General features: G+C 43.1%; 1 protein-coding gene across 1 annotated transcript; it reads right to left on the reverse strand.

The window, feature by feature from the left end:
- Positions 1 to 724: 724 nt before the first annotated feature.
- CIDEA (cell death inducing DFFA like effector a) lies at positions 725 to 14,267 on the reverse strand. Its single transcript, XM_048077117.2, has 5 exons — positions 14,117 to 14,267; positions 10,521 to 10,677; positions 10,177 to 10,323; positions 8,053 to 8,234; positions 725 to 5,095 (listed from the first exon to the last, which is right to left on the reverse strand). The coding sequence occupies exons 1-5, from the start codon at positions 14,152 to 14,154 to the stop codon at positions 4,963 to 4,965; spliced, it is 657 nt and encodes a 218-aa protein (XP_047933074.1). The 5' UTR covers positions 14,155 to 14,267; the 3' UTR covers positions 725 to 4,962.
- Positions 14,268 to 14,279: the final 12 nt, after the last annotated feature.

A 14,279-nucleotide genomic window follows, 5' to 3' on the forward strand; every position in this document is an offset into this window, starting at 1 on the left:
GGCAACCCCTAATCTCTCCTCACAGAGTGAGGAGATATATAAATAATAAGAGTAAAAAGAGTAAAAAGAATAAACCCAAACCCTTGCCATGTACCTCTGTATTGGGTTTATTTTGTGCTTTTCTAAAGCTATAAGTCAGACCTCAGTTCTCCCACAAGAAGTAAACCCACTCAGTAGTCAAGCTCTGTAGAATTGTCACTTAAGCTGAGTACAGGAAGTACTGAGTAGGCCAAGGTGATCTCACAACTACATGCTCTTTCTCTTGAAGCATGATCTAATGGTGGATTAGACAAATTTAATTTACTTTAGTGAAACATAAATATCTTTATGCAATCAAAATGTGTACTAGTGTAGCTGTAGGTAGATGACTGCAGGGAGTTTTCCACAAGGCATTTCCATGATCCTTACTGTACTTAGTGAAGAGGCAACTCCTACCAGATATTTCCCAAGCCTTCTATCTCCTGTACTCCATAGTCTTTTGCAACTTCGGTAAAAGATGGAGGAGGGCACTCCTTTTGTATGGAAAGAAAGGATTTGCATGTTTTCTCCAAAGCCAGAAAGTGAGTCAGCAGTAGAGAGTTAAGAGTTCAGAGCCACATAATAGTATCCAGTTACTTCACTGCTGCAGTGCAGCCTTTGGAAACTTTCTGTGAGAGACCACAGATCCATTAGCACTCATGATTATTTCAGGAATAAGTTACTCTGAAAATTAATAGACGCGACATCCAAAGCCACCATTTAAATTTATTCATAGACATTTAAGTATTCCTTAAAATTGGCACCACAGATCAGAAAATATTGCCATCGCTGACAGTACAATTCTCAGTCATCTCAGTTTTCATAGCAAGTTGTAACTACTGGGTCCCAAAGTTTTGAAAAGGTAAAATACCATCTTTTCCCTCAAAAAAAAAAAAACAGCAGTCCTCATGGTTTATAAATATCTTATGGCAAGGTAAGGTACAGAAAGCAAAGTGATATATGCTAAACCCTACAAGGATAATTACTAGCATATAACTAAAATGGATTGATAATTACATTAATACCTCCAGTAAAGCTTGAGGCATTAAGTTCAAAATACACTTTGCGCTTTGGTTTTAAACTTTACTTAAAGAAGCTTATGCCTTCAGTTCAAGTGCTATCTGTGGAAGAAGTACGCTGAAATGATTTAGCTATAATGCTAGTCAGTTACACATAATCCTATGCAGTTATCTTCACAGTTCATATTCAGAATTATCAACATTTCCTAAATTGTTAACGCCTACCTCTCTACTTACTGTGCTGAAAAAGCTTCCAGCCCAAAGTCCTGTTTTCCTTTCTTTAACCCCTTCCCTCCCTACAGAGAAGGGATTTGAGGATGTTTCATAGTGCATGTTCCTAATGGTCCAAAGACTTTAGGCACTGCCTTATCCTCTCCCCCAGACAGAAAATCTTGTAATCCTGTTTCTCCTGAAAGGACAGGAAGGTGCAAGAAAGCAGCAACTTCATGGGTTTATGAAAGGAAGGAAATGAAGTAAGTTACACACACACACAAAAGCTACTAGATTCTTCATTCTAGTCACAGAGAGAGCAACTTTGTTTTGCTTGCAGAACATGAACAGTGCCTGAGTCAACAAGATCCAGTACTTCAGTGAAAATTCCTTTTTTGGTAACTACAGAGCATGACTTGGTGCATTGTTAGCAAGTGATGCAAAGCAACAGGCAAAAAGGGACAGTGCAAGCAAGGAGGGAGTAAACATGTCGCACACCTTTGAAATTTCAGTGCTACCAGCCTGGACTGCAACAGGAGCAAGTGCAGATTAACTGAGCCTATAAGAGGGAAAAAAAATAAAACTAAAAATGTGAAGTAGAAAAGCTAGTTTCATTTCTACATACCTGCAGTTAGGAGCCTTTGCCTTTAGATTTTGTCTCACTACGTACTGCACACCACTCAAATAGTTTTCTGAAAGCTAGATAATGCTGAAGTTCTCTGCTGTGTACCACATACAACTGAAGTAAAAGCTACGCATCTTAAGAAGGCTGTAAAAAGCAAACTGGCTCCAACTCAGAAAATTATGAACTCCTCTGGTTTGACCCAAAGCCAAAAGTTTCTCTGGAAAGAAGTTGGTATAGTAGCAAATATCTTCCTAACACTAAATCTGTAGCAAACCCCGGATTCAGAAGCAATGGAACAATTTCACATTCTCAGAACTTTCCAAGACATTTATCTTCATTCTGAGAAAATATCAAAGCTGGGTTATTTTGTTCAGCTGTTTGCATTTTGAATTAGAGGGAGATGCTCTGAGATGGAGACTTCGCAGCTCACATGATCTTCAGCAGCTTCTTTTAAGTGAGGCTGCCAAAGAAGCAGCTGCTTAAAAACATTTCAAATTCATATCGAGTTAGCCTTTTAGACCAGGTTCAGTTCTACAGTAACACCACTGGAAACTATGGAGTGTATTAGTTCTGTGACAACTGCCCTGGCTGTAGAGGGGAGGAATTTGGTATCTGCACACTTCAGACTTGCAGATGCTTTTCTATTACAGATGTTGAAGATGCAATTCACACTGATTAATGCAATATTGAACTATGCAAGTTTTGTTGTTTGCTTTTTTTTTTTAACGTTGGTGCTTCCACCATTAGCAACGTATATATTATTAGAAGCATTACATGTAGTTTACTTTCAAGAAATGGTCTTGTTTTAATGGAATAAATGGTCCTTAAAAGCTGAAAGAATTAATGACAAAGCCGTTGCACTGCATCAGCTAAATGCAATTCCTTAGGGAGAATTGGGGTTAGAAAGACTCTGGCCATCAGTTATCATGGTATCAGTTGGGACGGGGTGGGGGGGGGAGGTGGTGAGCAAGAACAATACAGATAAAATCTAAAGTCTCCATTTTAACATAACCTTTTTCTCATTACCTGTAGAGCAGTTTGTTCTCTTTTGAAGGAAACCTGATAGTGCTGAGAGCTGCAGACATTCTTCCTCCAGAGAAATAAGTTAAAAAAAACCCACAGTTCTCCCCTTGTCTCAAGCTGTGTGCCTCACCACCATCCTCTCTCCCCCCAGCAAATATTCAGAAGTGGATGGAAAACAACAGACATCAGAAGAAAAAAAAAAAACAAAAAACACAAAAGTTTCTTCTTAGCTGTCTACTCATCTGTAATACCAGTAGTGAAGAGACAGGTGGAGATCTAGAAAACTTGGGTCTGTCAGTTCCTTTAAGATTGATTTTAGGCTGCTTTTCACCACAACAGTGATTTGAAAGATGCAGCCCCAGCTGGTTAACTCAGATCCATAAAGGGAAGGCAAAAATAAATGTATGAAGTTGAAGTTCACAGATAAACATGAGAGCAATATTCCCACGTGTCAGTAACACGTTTGAAGGGAACAGGTGCAGCTGATAGATCAGAATGGATACCAGCAACCATGATGCTTGCTCTTTTCAGCCCATCTGTTCCTCTTTTTGCACAGCAGGTTTTCCTCCACCTAATCAGTGCACTTGATGCACGTGGTTAAAGGATTCTTGTCTCAGCAGAAGCACAGCAAACACCTTGGGGCCCACACTGGTCTCTTTCCCTTTCGCTCCCGCTACTTTCTTCCCCCATCCCACTTGTTCCCCCCTCACTAGAATTTCTCTGCCTGGGTGGCACCTGCTGTCAGGTCAGACATTTACCTGGGTCTGTCATCTCCTTAACAGCTTTCAGTCTTAAGCAAGAAAATAATTTATTAAAATCCAACAGAAGAAAGCAAATGAAAATCTCAAAAGCCACACCTATGAACAACAGAAGTTGGACTTCTTCCCTTCAACAATGGGAGTCTGAATTTTGACACACGATGCCTACACCATTGCTTGTTTTCTAGTTTGTCTTACCGTTAAGGAGACCCTTACTGGAAACTGGTCACATTAGTCGTTCACGAAGCTGTTAAAAAACTTTCTGGACAATCCTATCTAAAAATTAAAAACTTCGCCCTTTAATACAACTTGTCTTGGTAGACTGTAAGATTGCAAATATCCAGTTTAGAGCATATGCATGTTACACAGCAGCATCCGGCTGCTCTCCCCTGAGCACAGGGACATCAAAATTTAATGTCTCTTCCAGATCCCTACTACGTGCACTTTAAGTACAGCTTGGGATGTAGTGTCATCTTGTAGCTGAAGAGCAAAAGTTACAGAAGTGAAGGTTTACACCTGAAAGAAGCTTCAGGAGGTTTCCTGTAAGCCATGTGCATGAAGCTGCAGCAAGGTATTCAATGCTTCAGGCAAAATGGGACATCAGACACAAAGAAATTATTGTTCTTCAACTGGTATAAGCTATACTCACCAGAACTTTCTGTACATTTGAAGAAAAATATAGTTACATGTTTTTTTTTTTTTTTGCTTGTTTTAAGGGAAGTAAGGCTAAGTTTTAAGCTTCTGTATAGTAGTTGCACTTTCTCCAATTAAAATTCATGAGATTAGGCCAGTCACTGAACCAGGATTCAGCTGTACTATATATTTCCATTGTTAGAAGTAGTAAATAAGTACACTTCACCCTTTTGTAGCTCAGTGCCAGCTGGACACCAGTACCAGCAGTGTTAAGGATTAAAAACAAAAACAACCACAGCCCTGTCTGTTCAGAAGGCAAGCGGACAGCCATGAAAAAACAAACCACGTTTTGATCAGTGCAAGGAAAGGATCCAGTGGTTACAAAGCATGCATATTTCTAAGTATTCTTATTTTCTATTGAGTTGCTGGGGTAAAAACTTGCCCTCTCTTCCTTTGCCCAGTTCTCAGACATTAGGCACCCATCCTTTTGCTGTGTTAAGAGCCTATAAACACCAAACGCTTACTTTATGACTACGGCCTACAAGCATTCCCAAACGGGAAAACTGTTAGTTCACCTCAGTGGACATCTCCCCCCTGTAACATCATTACAATCAAACTTGGGCAAGGGAATGTCTTTAGGCAGAAGGATCCAATATCAGGAGTGCAGCTGTGGTTATTACTTGTGCTGCGTTCTTGCACAGGTGCCATCTTCATCATATTCATCCATCAGCTGCAACATGTATGTTCCAGTATAGAGAAGAAACTGTCCAGTTATTTGTGCCGCGTGGGACATGAGCTGAAGCACCTTCCTAGAAGAAAAGGCATTTGTTTAAAAAAATGTCGACAACAGGGCAACGTAGCCCAAACCCCTCCCAACCCCAGCACCTTTAGGATGAATTAGGTAGATATGTTTAGGAATTCTCTCATTCCTTTCCACTTCTGAGAGGATGGTCATTTCCATACCTTCTTCAGAGCAGTTACTTCTGTCTGTGGCCATTGACTGAAAGAAAACTGTTGGCATGTTGTAGACTTGGGCAGAACCAGAAAACACATTTAATGAATCATTCTGTAATCCCATTAGGCACCTGGAAAACCATCGCTCAAGCTACCAGAGCATCACTGGAGATTTAACATTGCCTGGGAGCCCCACAGCACAAACTGATCTTGCTTCTCACCTTTTGGCAGGTCACTACGAAGCCTGTGTGCACCTCCAAGCTACAGATCAAACTTGATTAGCGCTGAAGCTCAGCAATCACAGTACAGTGGATGCCCAACAGCAAAATAAGTGAAGCCAATCAAATTAACTGTCCAAGCTGCAAACATTAATAATTCTCAGTTCACAACCATTTTAACACGTTAGTATTTATCTGAACTGAAACATACGGTGTGAGAATCTAGGCAGATCTACAAATTAAGATCAAGAGAGCATCCAAAGGAATAGAGATTATCATATCTGAGTGGTCATTTCTTCAATTTATTTATACCTGTTTCTTTTTCCCCCCTTCCAATCTCCAAGAAATCATGAGGACATGAATACTGAGAGAGATATTCAAGCTTTAATCTTTCAAAGTAGGCCCTCATACGCATAAAGTTAAGGCACTGGGGAAGTAGCGCACAAGAACTTGGACCACTCCAAAACTGGAAGGGGATCAGTTTCTGAAGATGCAGAAACCATACCAGTGATCCCCTTCTCCAAAAAGGGGAAGACTTTTAGTATTCCTGTCCAAGTCAACGTGTAACTGTGAACCCTCTGTTGCTACTCACTTCTCCCTTCACCTCTAGCAGAGAACGCAAAGTTCTCACAACTCTTTTTTCCACTCTAATGAAAGGTTTGCAGTCAAAATCCAGTGTTTCAAAAGAGTTGAATACCCTGCTACTTAGAGCCTTTAAAAAAAAAGACTGTACCCTTATTCATGCTCCCCACACATATGCCATTTCAGTGTGTCCTTCCCTCTGCAGGACAGCGCAGGCAAAGGAGCTGTACAGTCAAAGAAAGCTGCACCTGGTACCGAGCTTTCGGGCAGCTGCAGTGTGTCACTTGCACACGAGAGCAGTTGTCACTTAAGCCACGGAGGAAGTTATTTGTTGAACTGGACATTTGATCCATCAGTTGGACCAGACAGGGAGAAACCCTGAAGAGAAATGCACTAATGAGATCTGGCAGGCTTTGAGCCCCTCCCACCAACGAACAACTGCAGTGTTTAAAGTTTTTTTTCCCCCCCTCACATTCCACAGGCGGGCTCAGGAAGAGGGCATCAGAGCTGGCAACTTGTAACTCATTAGCAGAGGGACTACACTGAGAATCTAACCCCGTGTGTCTCCAGTTTAAATAGCAAATTGAGGCAGACTGTGTCCTATTCAAGAGCACCCAAGGTTCTCTTCTCTCTCCCCCTGCTCCTTGCTGGTGGACTGTTTTCCCAGCCCCACACCGGCACTTCCCCTTCAACTCTTTGTAATGTAACAGCACTTCTAGAACTCCGCAGCTACTTCAGCTGTTTGCCAGCACTTCTTGTTTCTCACCAGCCGCACTGTGCTGGCAGGGAGGCAGCACTGTCACTTCAAGTTCTCCTCAACGGCGCAAGTTCCAGTGCCGACACTCATCCCCACAACAGATAGCCAGAAATACAGAGTTTGCTCTGGCTCAAGAGGCTTAACAAACACAGGAACTGGAGGAGTGCAGCTGTCCGAGGGCAGACCTTTGCTTTGAAGGGACTCTAGCAAAACCAGTGCTACGGGTGGGCGTAGCATACAGCTGGAACATCACTGCAGCCTGGGCAGAGAGATGAGCCTCATCTACAGTCACACCAGCTGTAGTCTGAAAGATTAGGCAAGGGACCACCGAAGCAGAACGGCAGAGGTCAGACAGGGAATAAGATTAGCATTATGATGCTTAATACCTGCATCCATGAGCCTAGGGACTACTTGAAGACTTCAAACTAAAGACTGCATGCCGCCCAAGTGAAATAAACTCCCTTACAGGCCATGTAATCTGTTCTGAACAGTGTAGGTCTGGTTCTCAAGTAACAAAACGCAGCAACTACACTACTGCATCTCAACCAGAATTTGGCAGGTCAGGTAGAGAGATTCAGAGCTGTAGCTTAAACAGCTGTTAAAAATCAGAGTATGGTATCTCTGTGAAAGAGGCTGAACTCAAAGTTTTCTTCCATCAGGGCAAGACACAGCTGTTTTTGACATGGCACTGACTTTCACAGTTGAAAGGACAGATATTGTTTTGAGACAGTATTTCCCAACAACCTGTTCTACCAAACTTGCAATCCACTACAGCTTGCTCCCGTGGAAGACGGTGGTCCTTGCTAGACTCTCTTAGAGACTAAGAGAATCTTTTCCCCCTTGTCTCCATGTACCTTTCAGGAGGGGAATTTGACAGCCACCATTAAGTCCTCTGTCTTTAGATCTCCAATTCCTGTCTTATTTCCTCTCATTGAAGTTCCCCTTCAAAGAGCCTTCCTCAGCACCCTGCATTCTTTAAACAAGTCAAAGAAATCTGAGGAAATTCTCCCACGAGATTGTACCTAGTCTCTTGATATGAGTAAAAGCTAATAGGGTTTTGTCCTGGGGGAAATTTAAGATTCCACCATAAAAAGCTACGGTAAGTTTTTACAAGACAGCTATTAAAGGAAGATTCAGCATATTGGGCAGATATAAGAATTAATAAAATACTACATTTATATAAACTCCATAGAACTGGTAACCAAACAGGTTTTCATTAATGCATATGCCTGATCAGCAACGGAAACATACTTACCGCAGTACATTTTTTGCTCCCATACATTTGATGTCATATGACACTGAGTAGATCTCATAGAAAGTTGCCTTCACATTTAAGCAGCCAATAAAATCCTTAGGGTTCAGCTTGTACAGATCGAATGTGATGTTAGCTATTCCCATTTTCTTCTTTTGTCTTGCAGGGACGACTCCATTTCTTGTCTGATTTAAAAAGAGAGACAGTTTATATCGTAAGCCAGGGAACCATGGCAAGACAATTGTCAATGGTGCAGTTCTTTAGAAGTAACTCCCTTATTCTTAACCAATTCTAAATTAGAAATAAAAAGCACTGAGAGATAAGCCAGTCTGTAGCTTATGCAATTTTGTTCAAGTCCTGATTAGGCTTCTGAAACTATTCCAAAAGGTCCACACAAACAGGACACCAAATTAACAAGACATTAGGTCGTTTCGTTTAGGAATGAACACAAAAGTGATCAGCAACCTTGGAGATAGCTGATACATGTTGTTCAGGTGAAGTAAAGCCTCACTTCCTGTGAAAATCTGTGAAAAAAGTCAAGTTCTCATTTCAAATCCTAGCTCACCTTTCTTTTCCTTCTTTCTAAAAAGTAAATGGAAGAAGGAGCCACTACTGATTAGGCCCAGACTTTAGTACTGAGTTTAAGCTAGAAAAAGAAGAGCGAGAGAAGTGTGGAAAGTCATCTTCCACCTCTTACTAAAAGCAGCCCTTGCCCTCTTTCAAGAGTGGGTCATTTGCTTCAAGAAAAAGAAAAAGAGAAATAGTAAGGAATATCCTTATTTAGAGAGACATCTAGTGGATATGTGGGTTGCTCTGCTCAGCACATTCAGTTCAAAGATTGTAACGTAGCACCTGCCAATCTGCTTTTTGCATGCTAAATGAAGCAATAAAGTTGCGTAAGGCTGGGGCCTTTTGTACTTGTCATCCCAGTGCTCAGACAGTGCCACGGTAAGTCAGACAAACTTGAACACTGCAGTGTATCATCAGCCAGCAATTTTATGCCTGTTTTACTCCGATAGCCTCTGAGCTCCCAGCTCCAGCAAGTAGAACCCTACCAACGAAGGTTTTGAACATGTACATGCGGTTGGGTTTGCTTGGGAGCATGTCCCCATTAGCACACAGGACATTTGGATAAAGTGTGCACACTGAGGAGGGCAGCGTTTAAACTTGTTCTGCTGCCGCACCAAACAGGACATAAGGCAAGGGGAGAAGGAGCAAGGTGGAGTCATACCCTGGCTGCAACTCCTTTTCTGCTTTCGGAGCTCATGCCCAGATGCAGCAGGTTGATAAGTCAGTGAATTATCTTGGGGAAAAAACAGACAACCTGCCCATGCTGCAATAAGAGACAAACAACGGGGCCACATGGTTGAGCCATGCACCTACAGAAAGGAACAGCGGGCCAGCTTGCAGCTACTAAGCTAACTCTGCACCTGGCAGAAGAAATTTTAATGCTAGCTTTCTAACAACAATCGTTTCATTGTGAGAAACTTCAGAGTTTGACTATCTTACCAACGAACTCCTCCACAAAACTAACTGGACGCTAAATTTACACTATTAAAAGGCTAAAGCTGGGCAACCTTAACATCTCTCAAAATATCTAGAAGCATGAAGGCTAATATTCTAATGTTAGGTTTTGATGACAACCTTTAGCTGTTTGCAAGATTAACACAGGCATTTTTCTCATCTTCACTATTACTGCATTCACAAGGCAAAGCTTGTTTTATATTGCTTAGTTTGGGCATTCTCCCTCCCCCCAAAACAAACTGAAGAGATTGTATTTTTAGCTTAAAGAAATCAAAGTCCTCATTCCCTGTGTGTTATGCAACAGCTCAAGAACTAAGTTATTCCTGAGGTGCTCCAAAAGTGGGATTTTTCCCCTATAATTCTTTTCAGTGATAGCATTTCAGTTCAGTTCTTGGCAGATTTTTGTCAACAGTTCTATGTCCCAGCAGGGGACAAAAAATGAACTTGTTAAGCCTTCCTGGATGAAGGAACAAGGAGTTGATACCTTCCCTTGCACAGGGGAAGTTTTCTTCCTCATCTCCCCCTCTTCCCAAGAATTTAAGAAGCCACAGACCTTTTTCCATCCACTTCTATTCAAGCAGGAGGGAGGCAGTGAACACTTACTTGGGTCCATTTCTGTCCTTTTTCTAGAACCATGAAGTGTGTGTTATCATCCAGGGACCGAAAGAACTCTTCTGTGTCCACAACCGTGCCATCTTCTTCCAAAACCAGAGTAACGACTCCAGCGGTTATAAGGAAGGCTTCTAAAGTCTGCAAAAAACAGCAGATTACAGAATTCAAAAGGGAGCCTATCACTGTGATATTTTTTCCCCTCTGTCATTTAATATGTAGACTTGCATTCTCCTGAACTTCCCCACTAACGATTCTCAACGACAGTCGGTGGGTTGCCTTCCTGCAATACTGCACTTCGGTGCAAGTTTCAGCCAGAGCGGGAGCGTTTGCTGTACCTTGCTGATGAGTTCTTGCAGACTGCTCGCAACAATTCCTTTCCGGCTGCTCCTGGAGGCATTTGACACACGGAAAGGTCGCCCTGCAGGCATGAGAGGAGGGAACAGGGTCTGTTTTGTTACTGCTCCCACAGATGCTCCCATGGATACCAAAGATCTAAGATAAATAAAAATTCGGTGTAGTTATAAAAAATAGTCACGACAAGTACCACAAGAAGGAGGAGGACCGTTGAGTTCGGTACACAAGGACATTATATGAGCAATTCACGGGTCACGTTGGATTTGTGGAGCTTGCTTTCAAAATCAAACACTACATAGCCCTACAGTTGTCTCTGAACTTTCCCTTGCTGGTGACATTTGAAAACCACTTCTCAAATGAAAAACATTTCGAGCAGATGTGGGCCAAGTTGCTGCTGAGCTCAGCTGACGTCAAGGTTACAGTGAGGTCGACAGGTTTTAACACTACAGTGGATTAGAAAGGCAGCAGCTCTTACTGCATGCAGCCATATAAATCACTCTCTTTACCTGCAAGATAAACACTCGGTCAGATGGTACACACGACTACTTTCAACTATTTATTTAAGGTAAGGGTTAGCTTTAGGGAGACTGAACATACCGTCCGTATTCAAAACACCTAGTTTCAGAATGCAAGTGGAGCTTTTTGATAGTTATGCTTGACTTGCAAACGGCAAAGATGATTATAAATAACATCTACAGCCTATAAAACTTCATTTAGCTTTGAGAATGACAAAATAAGACTTGTTTGTGCCCTAATGTATCAAAGGAAGCTGAATGAAATTAAATTAAGATCCAAGTACACAAGCGGATAGCATTGGAGCAGGCTACCAGAGAGGCTAGGAATTCAAACACTTTTTTGGAACAGCATGGAGCTGGGACAGGGGAGGGTCAGGCTGGGGGTTAGGGAAAGGCTCTGCACCCAGAGGGTGGTCGGGCACTGGGACAAGCTCCCCAGGGCACTGGTCACAGCACTGAGCCTGCCGGACTTGAAGAAGTGTTTGGACAACGCTCTCAGACATAGGGTCTGTTTTTTGGGTGGTCCTGTGCGGAGCCAGGAGTTGGACTCCTCGTGGGTCCCTTCCAGCTTGGCAGATTCTGTGATTCTTTTAGAAAGAGGTTTTGAGTTTTCCTGGACAATCACATCTTCAATAGTGACTGTTTATGTTCTCGAATTATATCACTTAAATATCCCTAGGTGATATTCCCCTAAATATCACCAGTGACAGCTTTTTACTGCCAAATTGTATTGGTTAATTTGATACCCAGACAATTTGCCAAAAATCACCACCTGGAAGAAAATAAATATCTTTTCCAGATCTCGTATCTGGTCTTTAAGCATATTTTTGAGATGCACGGGAAGTCATTTTTGTGACTAGCTAGCTAATTTCAGTAATTAACTTCTTTCCTGCTCTCATTCTGAACCACTAATTCTACAGGGCTTTGGGATACTACTTTTCCTCTGTACAATGAAGAGTTTCTCTTCCTCAAAAACTCATCAGCATTATTGGAGCATATATTTTTAAAAGGAGTGGGGTGTTCAAGTATTATTTCTAGCTGAACCTAATAGTGTCTCAGTAGTGCTGTCTGAACACTAGGTCTGGCTTTCAACACTTTGCAAGTATGTTTGTGTGGCATAACAAAGCAGGTGCGGGTGAGCATTCAGTAAGGTTTTTAGGAGACTGTCATTGTTTCAAATGAAAAAGCTATACGCATTTTCCTCCTGGAGAAGGATCACAACCAGGGAGGAGGACAAGATGACAAATAGCACGGAGGAAGACACTAACTTCCCCTCCATAGACGGAAAGTGTGCTAGGACAGGGTGTGTGTGTGTGTGTTAATCTCCGCACTGACTAAGCAGTGCCCCAATCACCCTGCCAGTCTGCAGGCAGCTCCCATTCTGAATCACTCCAGTCTCCTCCTCAGGTATGAAGCCCGTGCATTTATCTCAGCGCTGGTGACCCCACTTTGCTGGGCACCTGGTTGTTAGCAAGTGCAGCATTTAGGATTCATGAGAGAACACTTCCAGAGCTAGCACAACCCATTCCCCCCCCACATGTTTGAAAACTATCATGTAGAATATTTCCTTGAGTGGTATACATGACAATACTGCCGAGATTTCTTTTGTGATGACAGAAGATACCAGTCCTGTTCTTTCCCATTACTTAAGCCCAGTTGCTATTCATAAAGAGACAAAGCGTAAGGAAAAAAGCCAAGCCACACATCCCGATGCAGCAGGAAGAGTATTAGGGACACAGCTCACAGGCAGGACTCAAGATCTTTTAAGAGCAAGGGTTCATCTCGGGCATTAGCAGAGCCAACTCCATAAGCCCGTTTTTGTAGGTCTAAGAAAAATTTTCTTCAGAGCTCAACAACCACGATCTTATACCGTTGCCTAATTCTATTGGCGGAAAGAAGTCAAAAACAAAGAGATTAATAAACCAGGACTTTCATTAGCTCCACCAGGCTGCCACTTAACAGCAGTCCAAGTCTCGGGTAGGTATTTAACAAGCGATGCCATTCCACTTATGTTTCCATAAGAGCAGTCAAAATCTTTCAAGTAAGTCTGCCCATGAAGCAGTACGTCTAGAGCAGGGTGAGGTTCCAGTCAATATTAAGTACTAGGTAACAAAAGCCAGTATAGTTAAAAAAAAAAGCCTGAAAACAGAGTGAACCCTTCCATTTCTGGGTCTACTGCCTAAAGCCTGTTTTGCTTGTTTCCCCTCACACATATGCAGACCAGAGACTCACAGGTGTCAGCCTTTGTTTGGGACTCTTAGAAAGAAATATCACTTCTTTTTTTGCAGGGAATTTCCCTGTTAGATTGGAGTTACTGAAAATAATTGCCTACTAAAAGGAGATCAAGCGTCAGGGGACAAGCGGTACAGAGGAAAGGGATGGTGCTGAAGTGCAGATCTTCGCTCTTCCCTACAAGAGGAGGGATCCTATGTCAGTGGAAAACACAAGAACTCAGAAAAGCATTTATAACTGAAGAAGCAAATATCTTCAAGCTCTAGCACATCATCCAGCTTGCTCCGTATAACCCCAGCCACTTAGAGACTCGCGGACACTGTCCCAAGCATTCGGTGTAGTGCCAGGGCTGGGGGACAGCTGAGCTCTTTGGTTTGGAGGAGAAACCAGGGATTAAAAACCTGCCTTGAGCCCTGTACGCTAATTTCACTCGTTATCTTTGTTTGCAATATGCCCTGTATGTTTGTCTAAGAATGTGGTGCAATGGTCCTCAGCCTCAGGAAAACCAACATTGCACAACACAAGAGCTTCAGAATATGGCACGGCTGGATTTTTAGGTTAGAGTTCACTGACAAACGACAACGGCAGTAACAACAAAACCAGAAATAAGTCAGAAATCAGCCGGGAGACCGTGTGTCCCACCTGGCTTCCCCGATAAACACAGCCTGAAAAGACACCACAGCCCGCGAGGCGCAGAAGCGGAGCAGACACCCCAAACGCCAGCACCGACCCCGGGACGAGCGGGGACGGCGCCGAGCTCCCCCGCCGAGCGAACCTCCGCTTCTCAGGCTTCTTAAAAAAATAAATTAAAAGGACACGGGGACACTCACCGCACCGCCGAGCCCACGTAGCCCCGCGCCGCCTCCATGGCCCGTCCCCCCCCCAGCCGCCGGGCAGCGCCGGCCGCCACCGCCCTTAAAGGGGAGCGGGGCCGCTCCGCCTCCCCGGCCGGCCTGCCCCCGGGGCGGCCCTCAGCCCGCCCCCGGGAGAGGG

The sequence above is a fragment of the Anser cygnoides genome, chromosome 2 (assembly GCF_040182565.1).
Source record: "Anser cygnoides isolate HZ-2024a breed goose chromosome 2, Taihu_goose_T2T_genome, whole genome shotgun sequence".
Classification (NCBI taxonomy): Eukaryota; Metazoa; Chordata; class Aves; order Anseriformes; family Anatidae; genus Anser; species Anser cygnoides.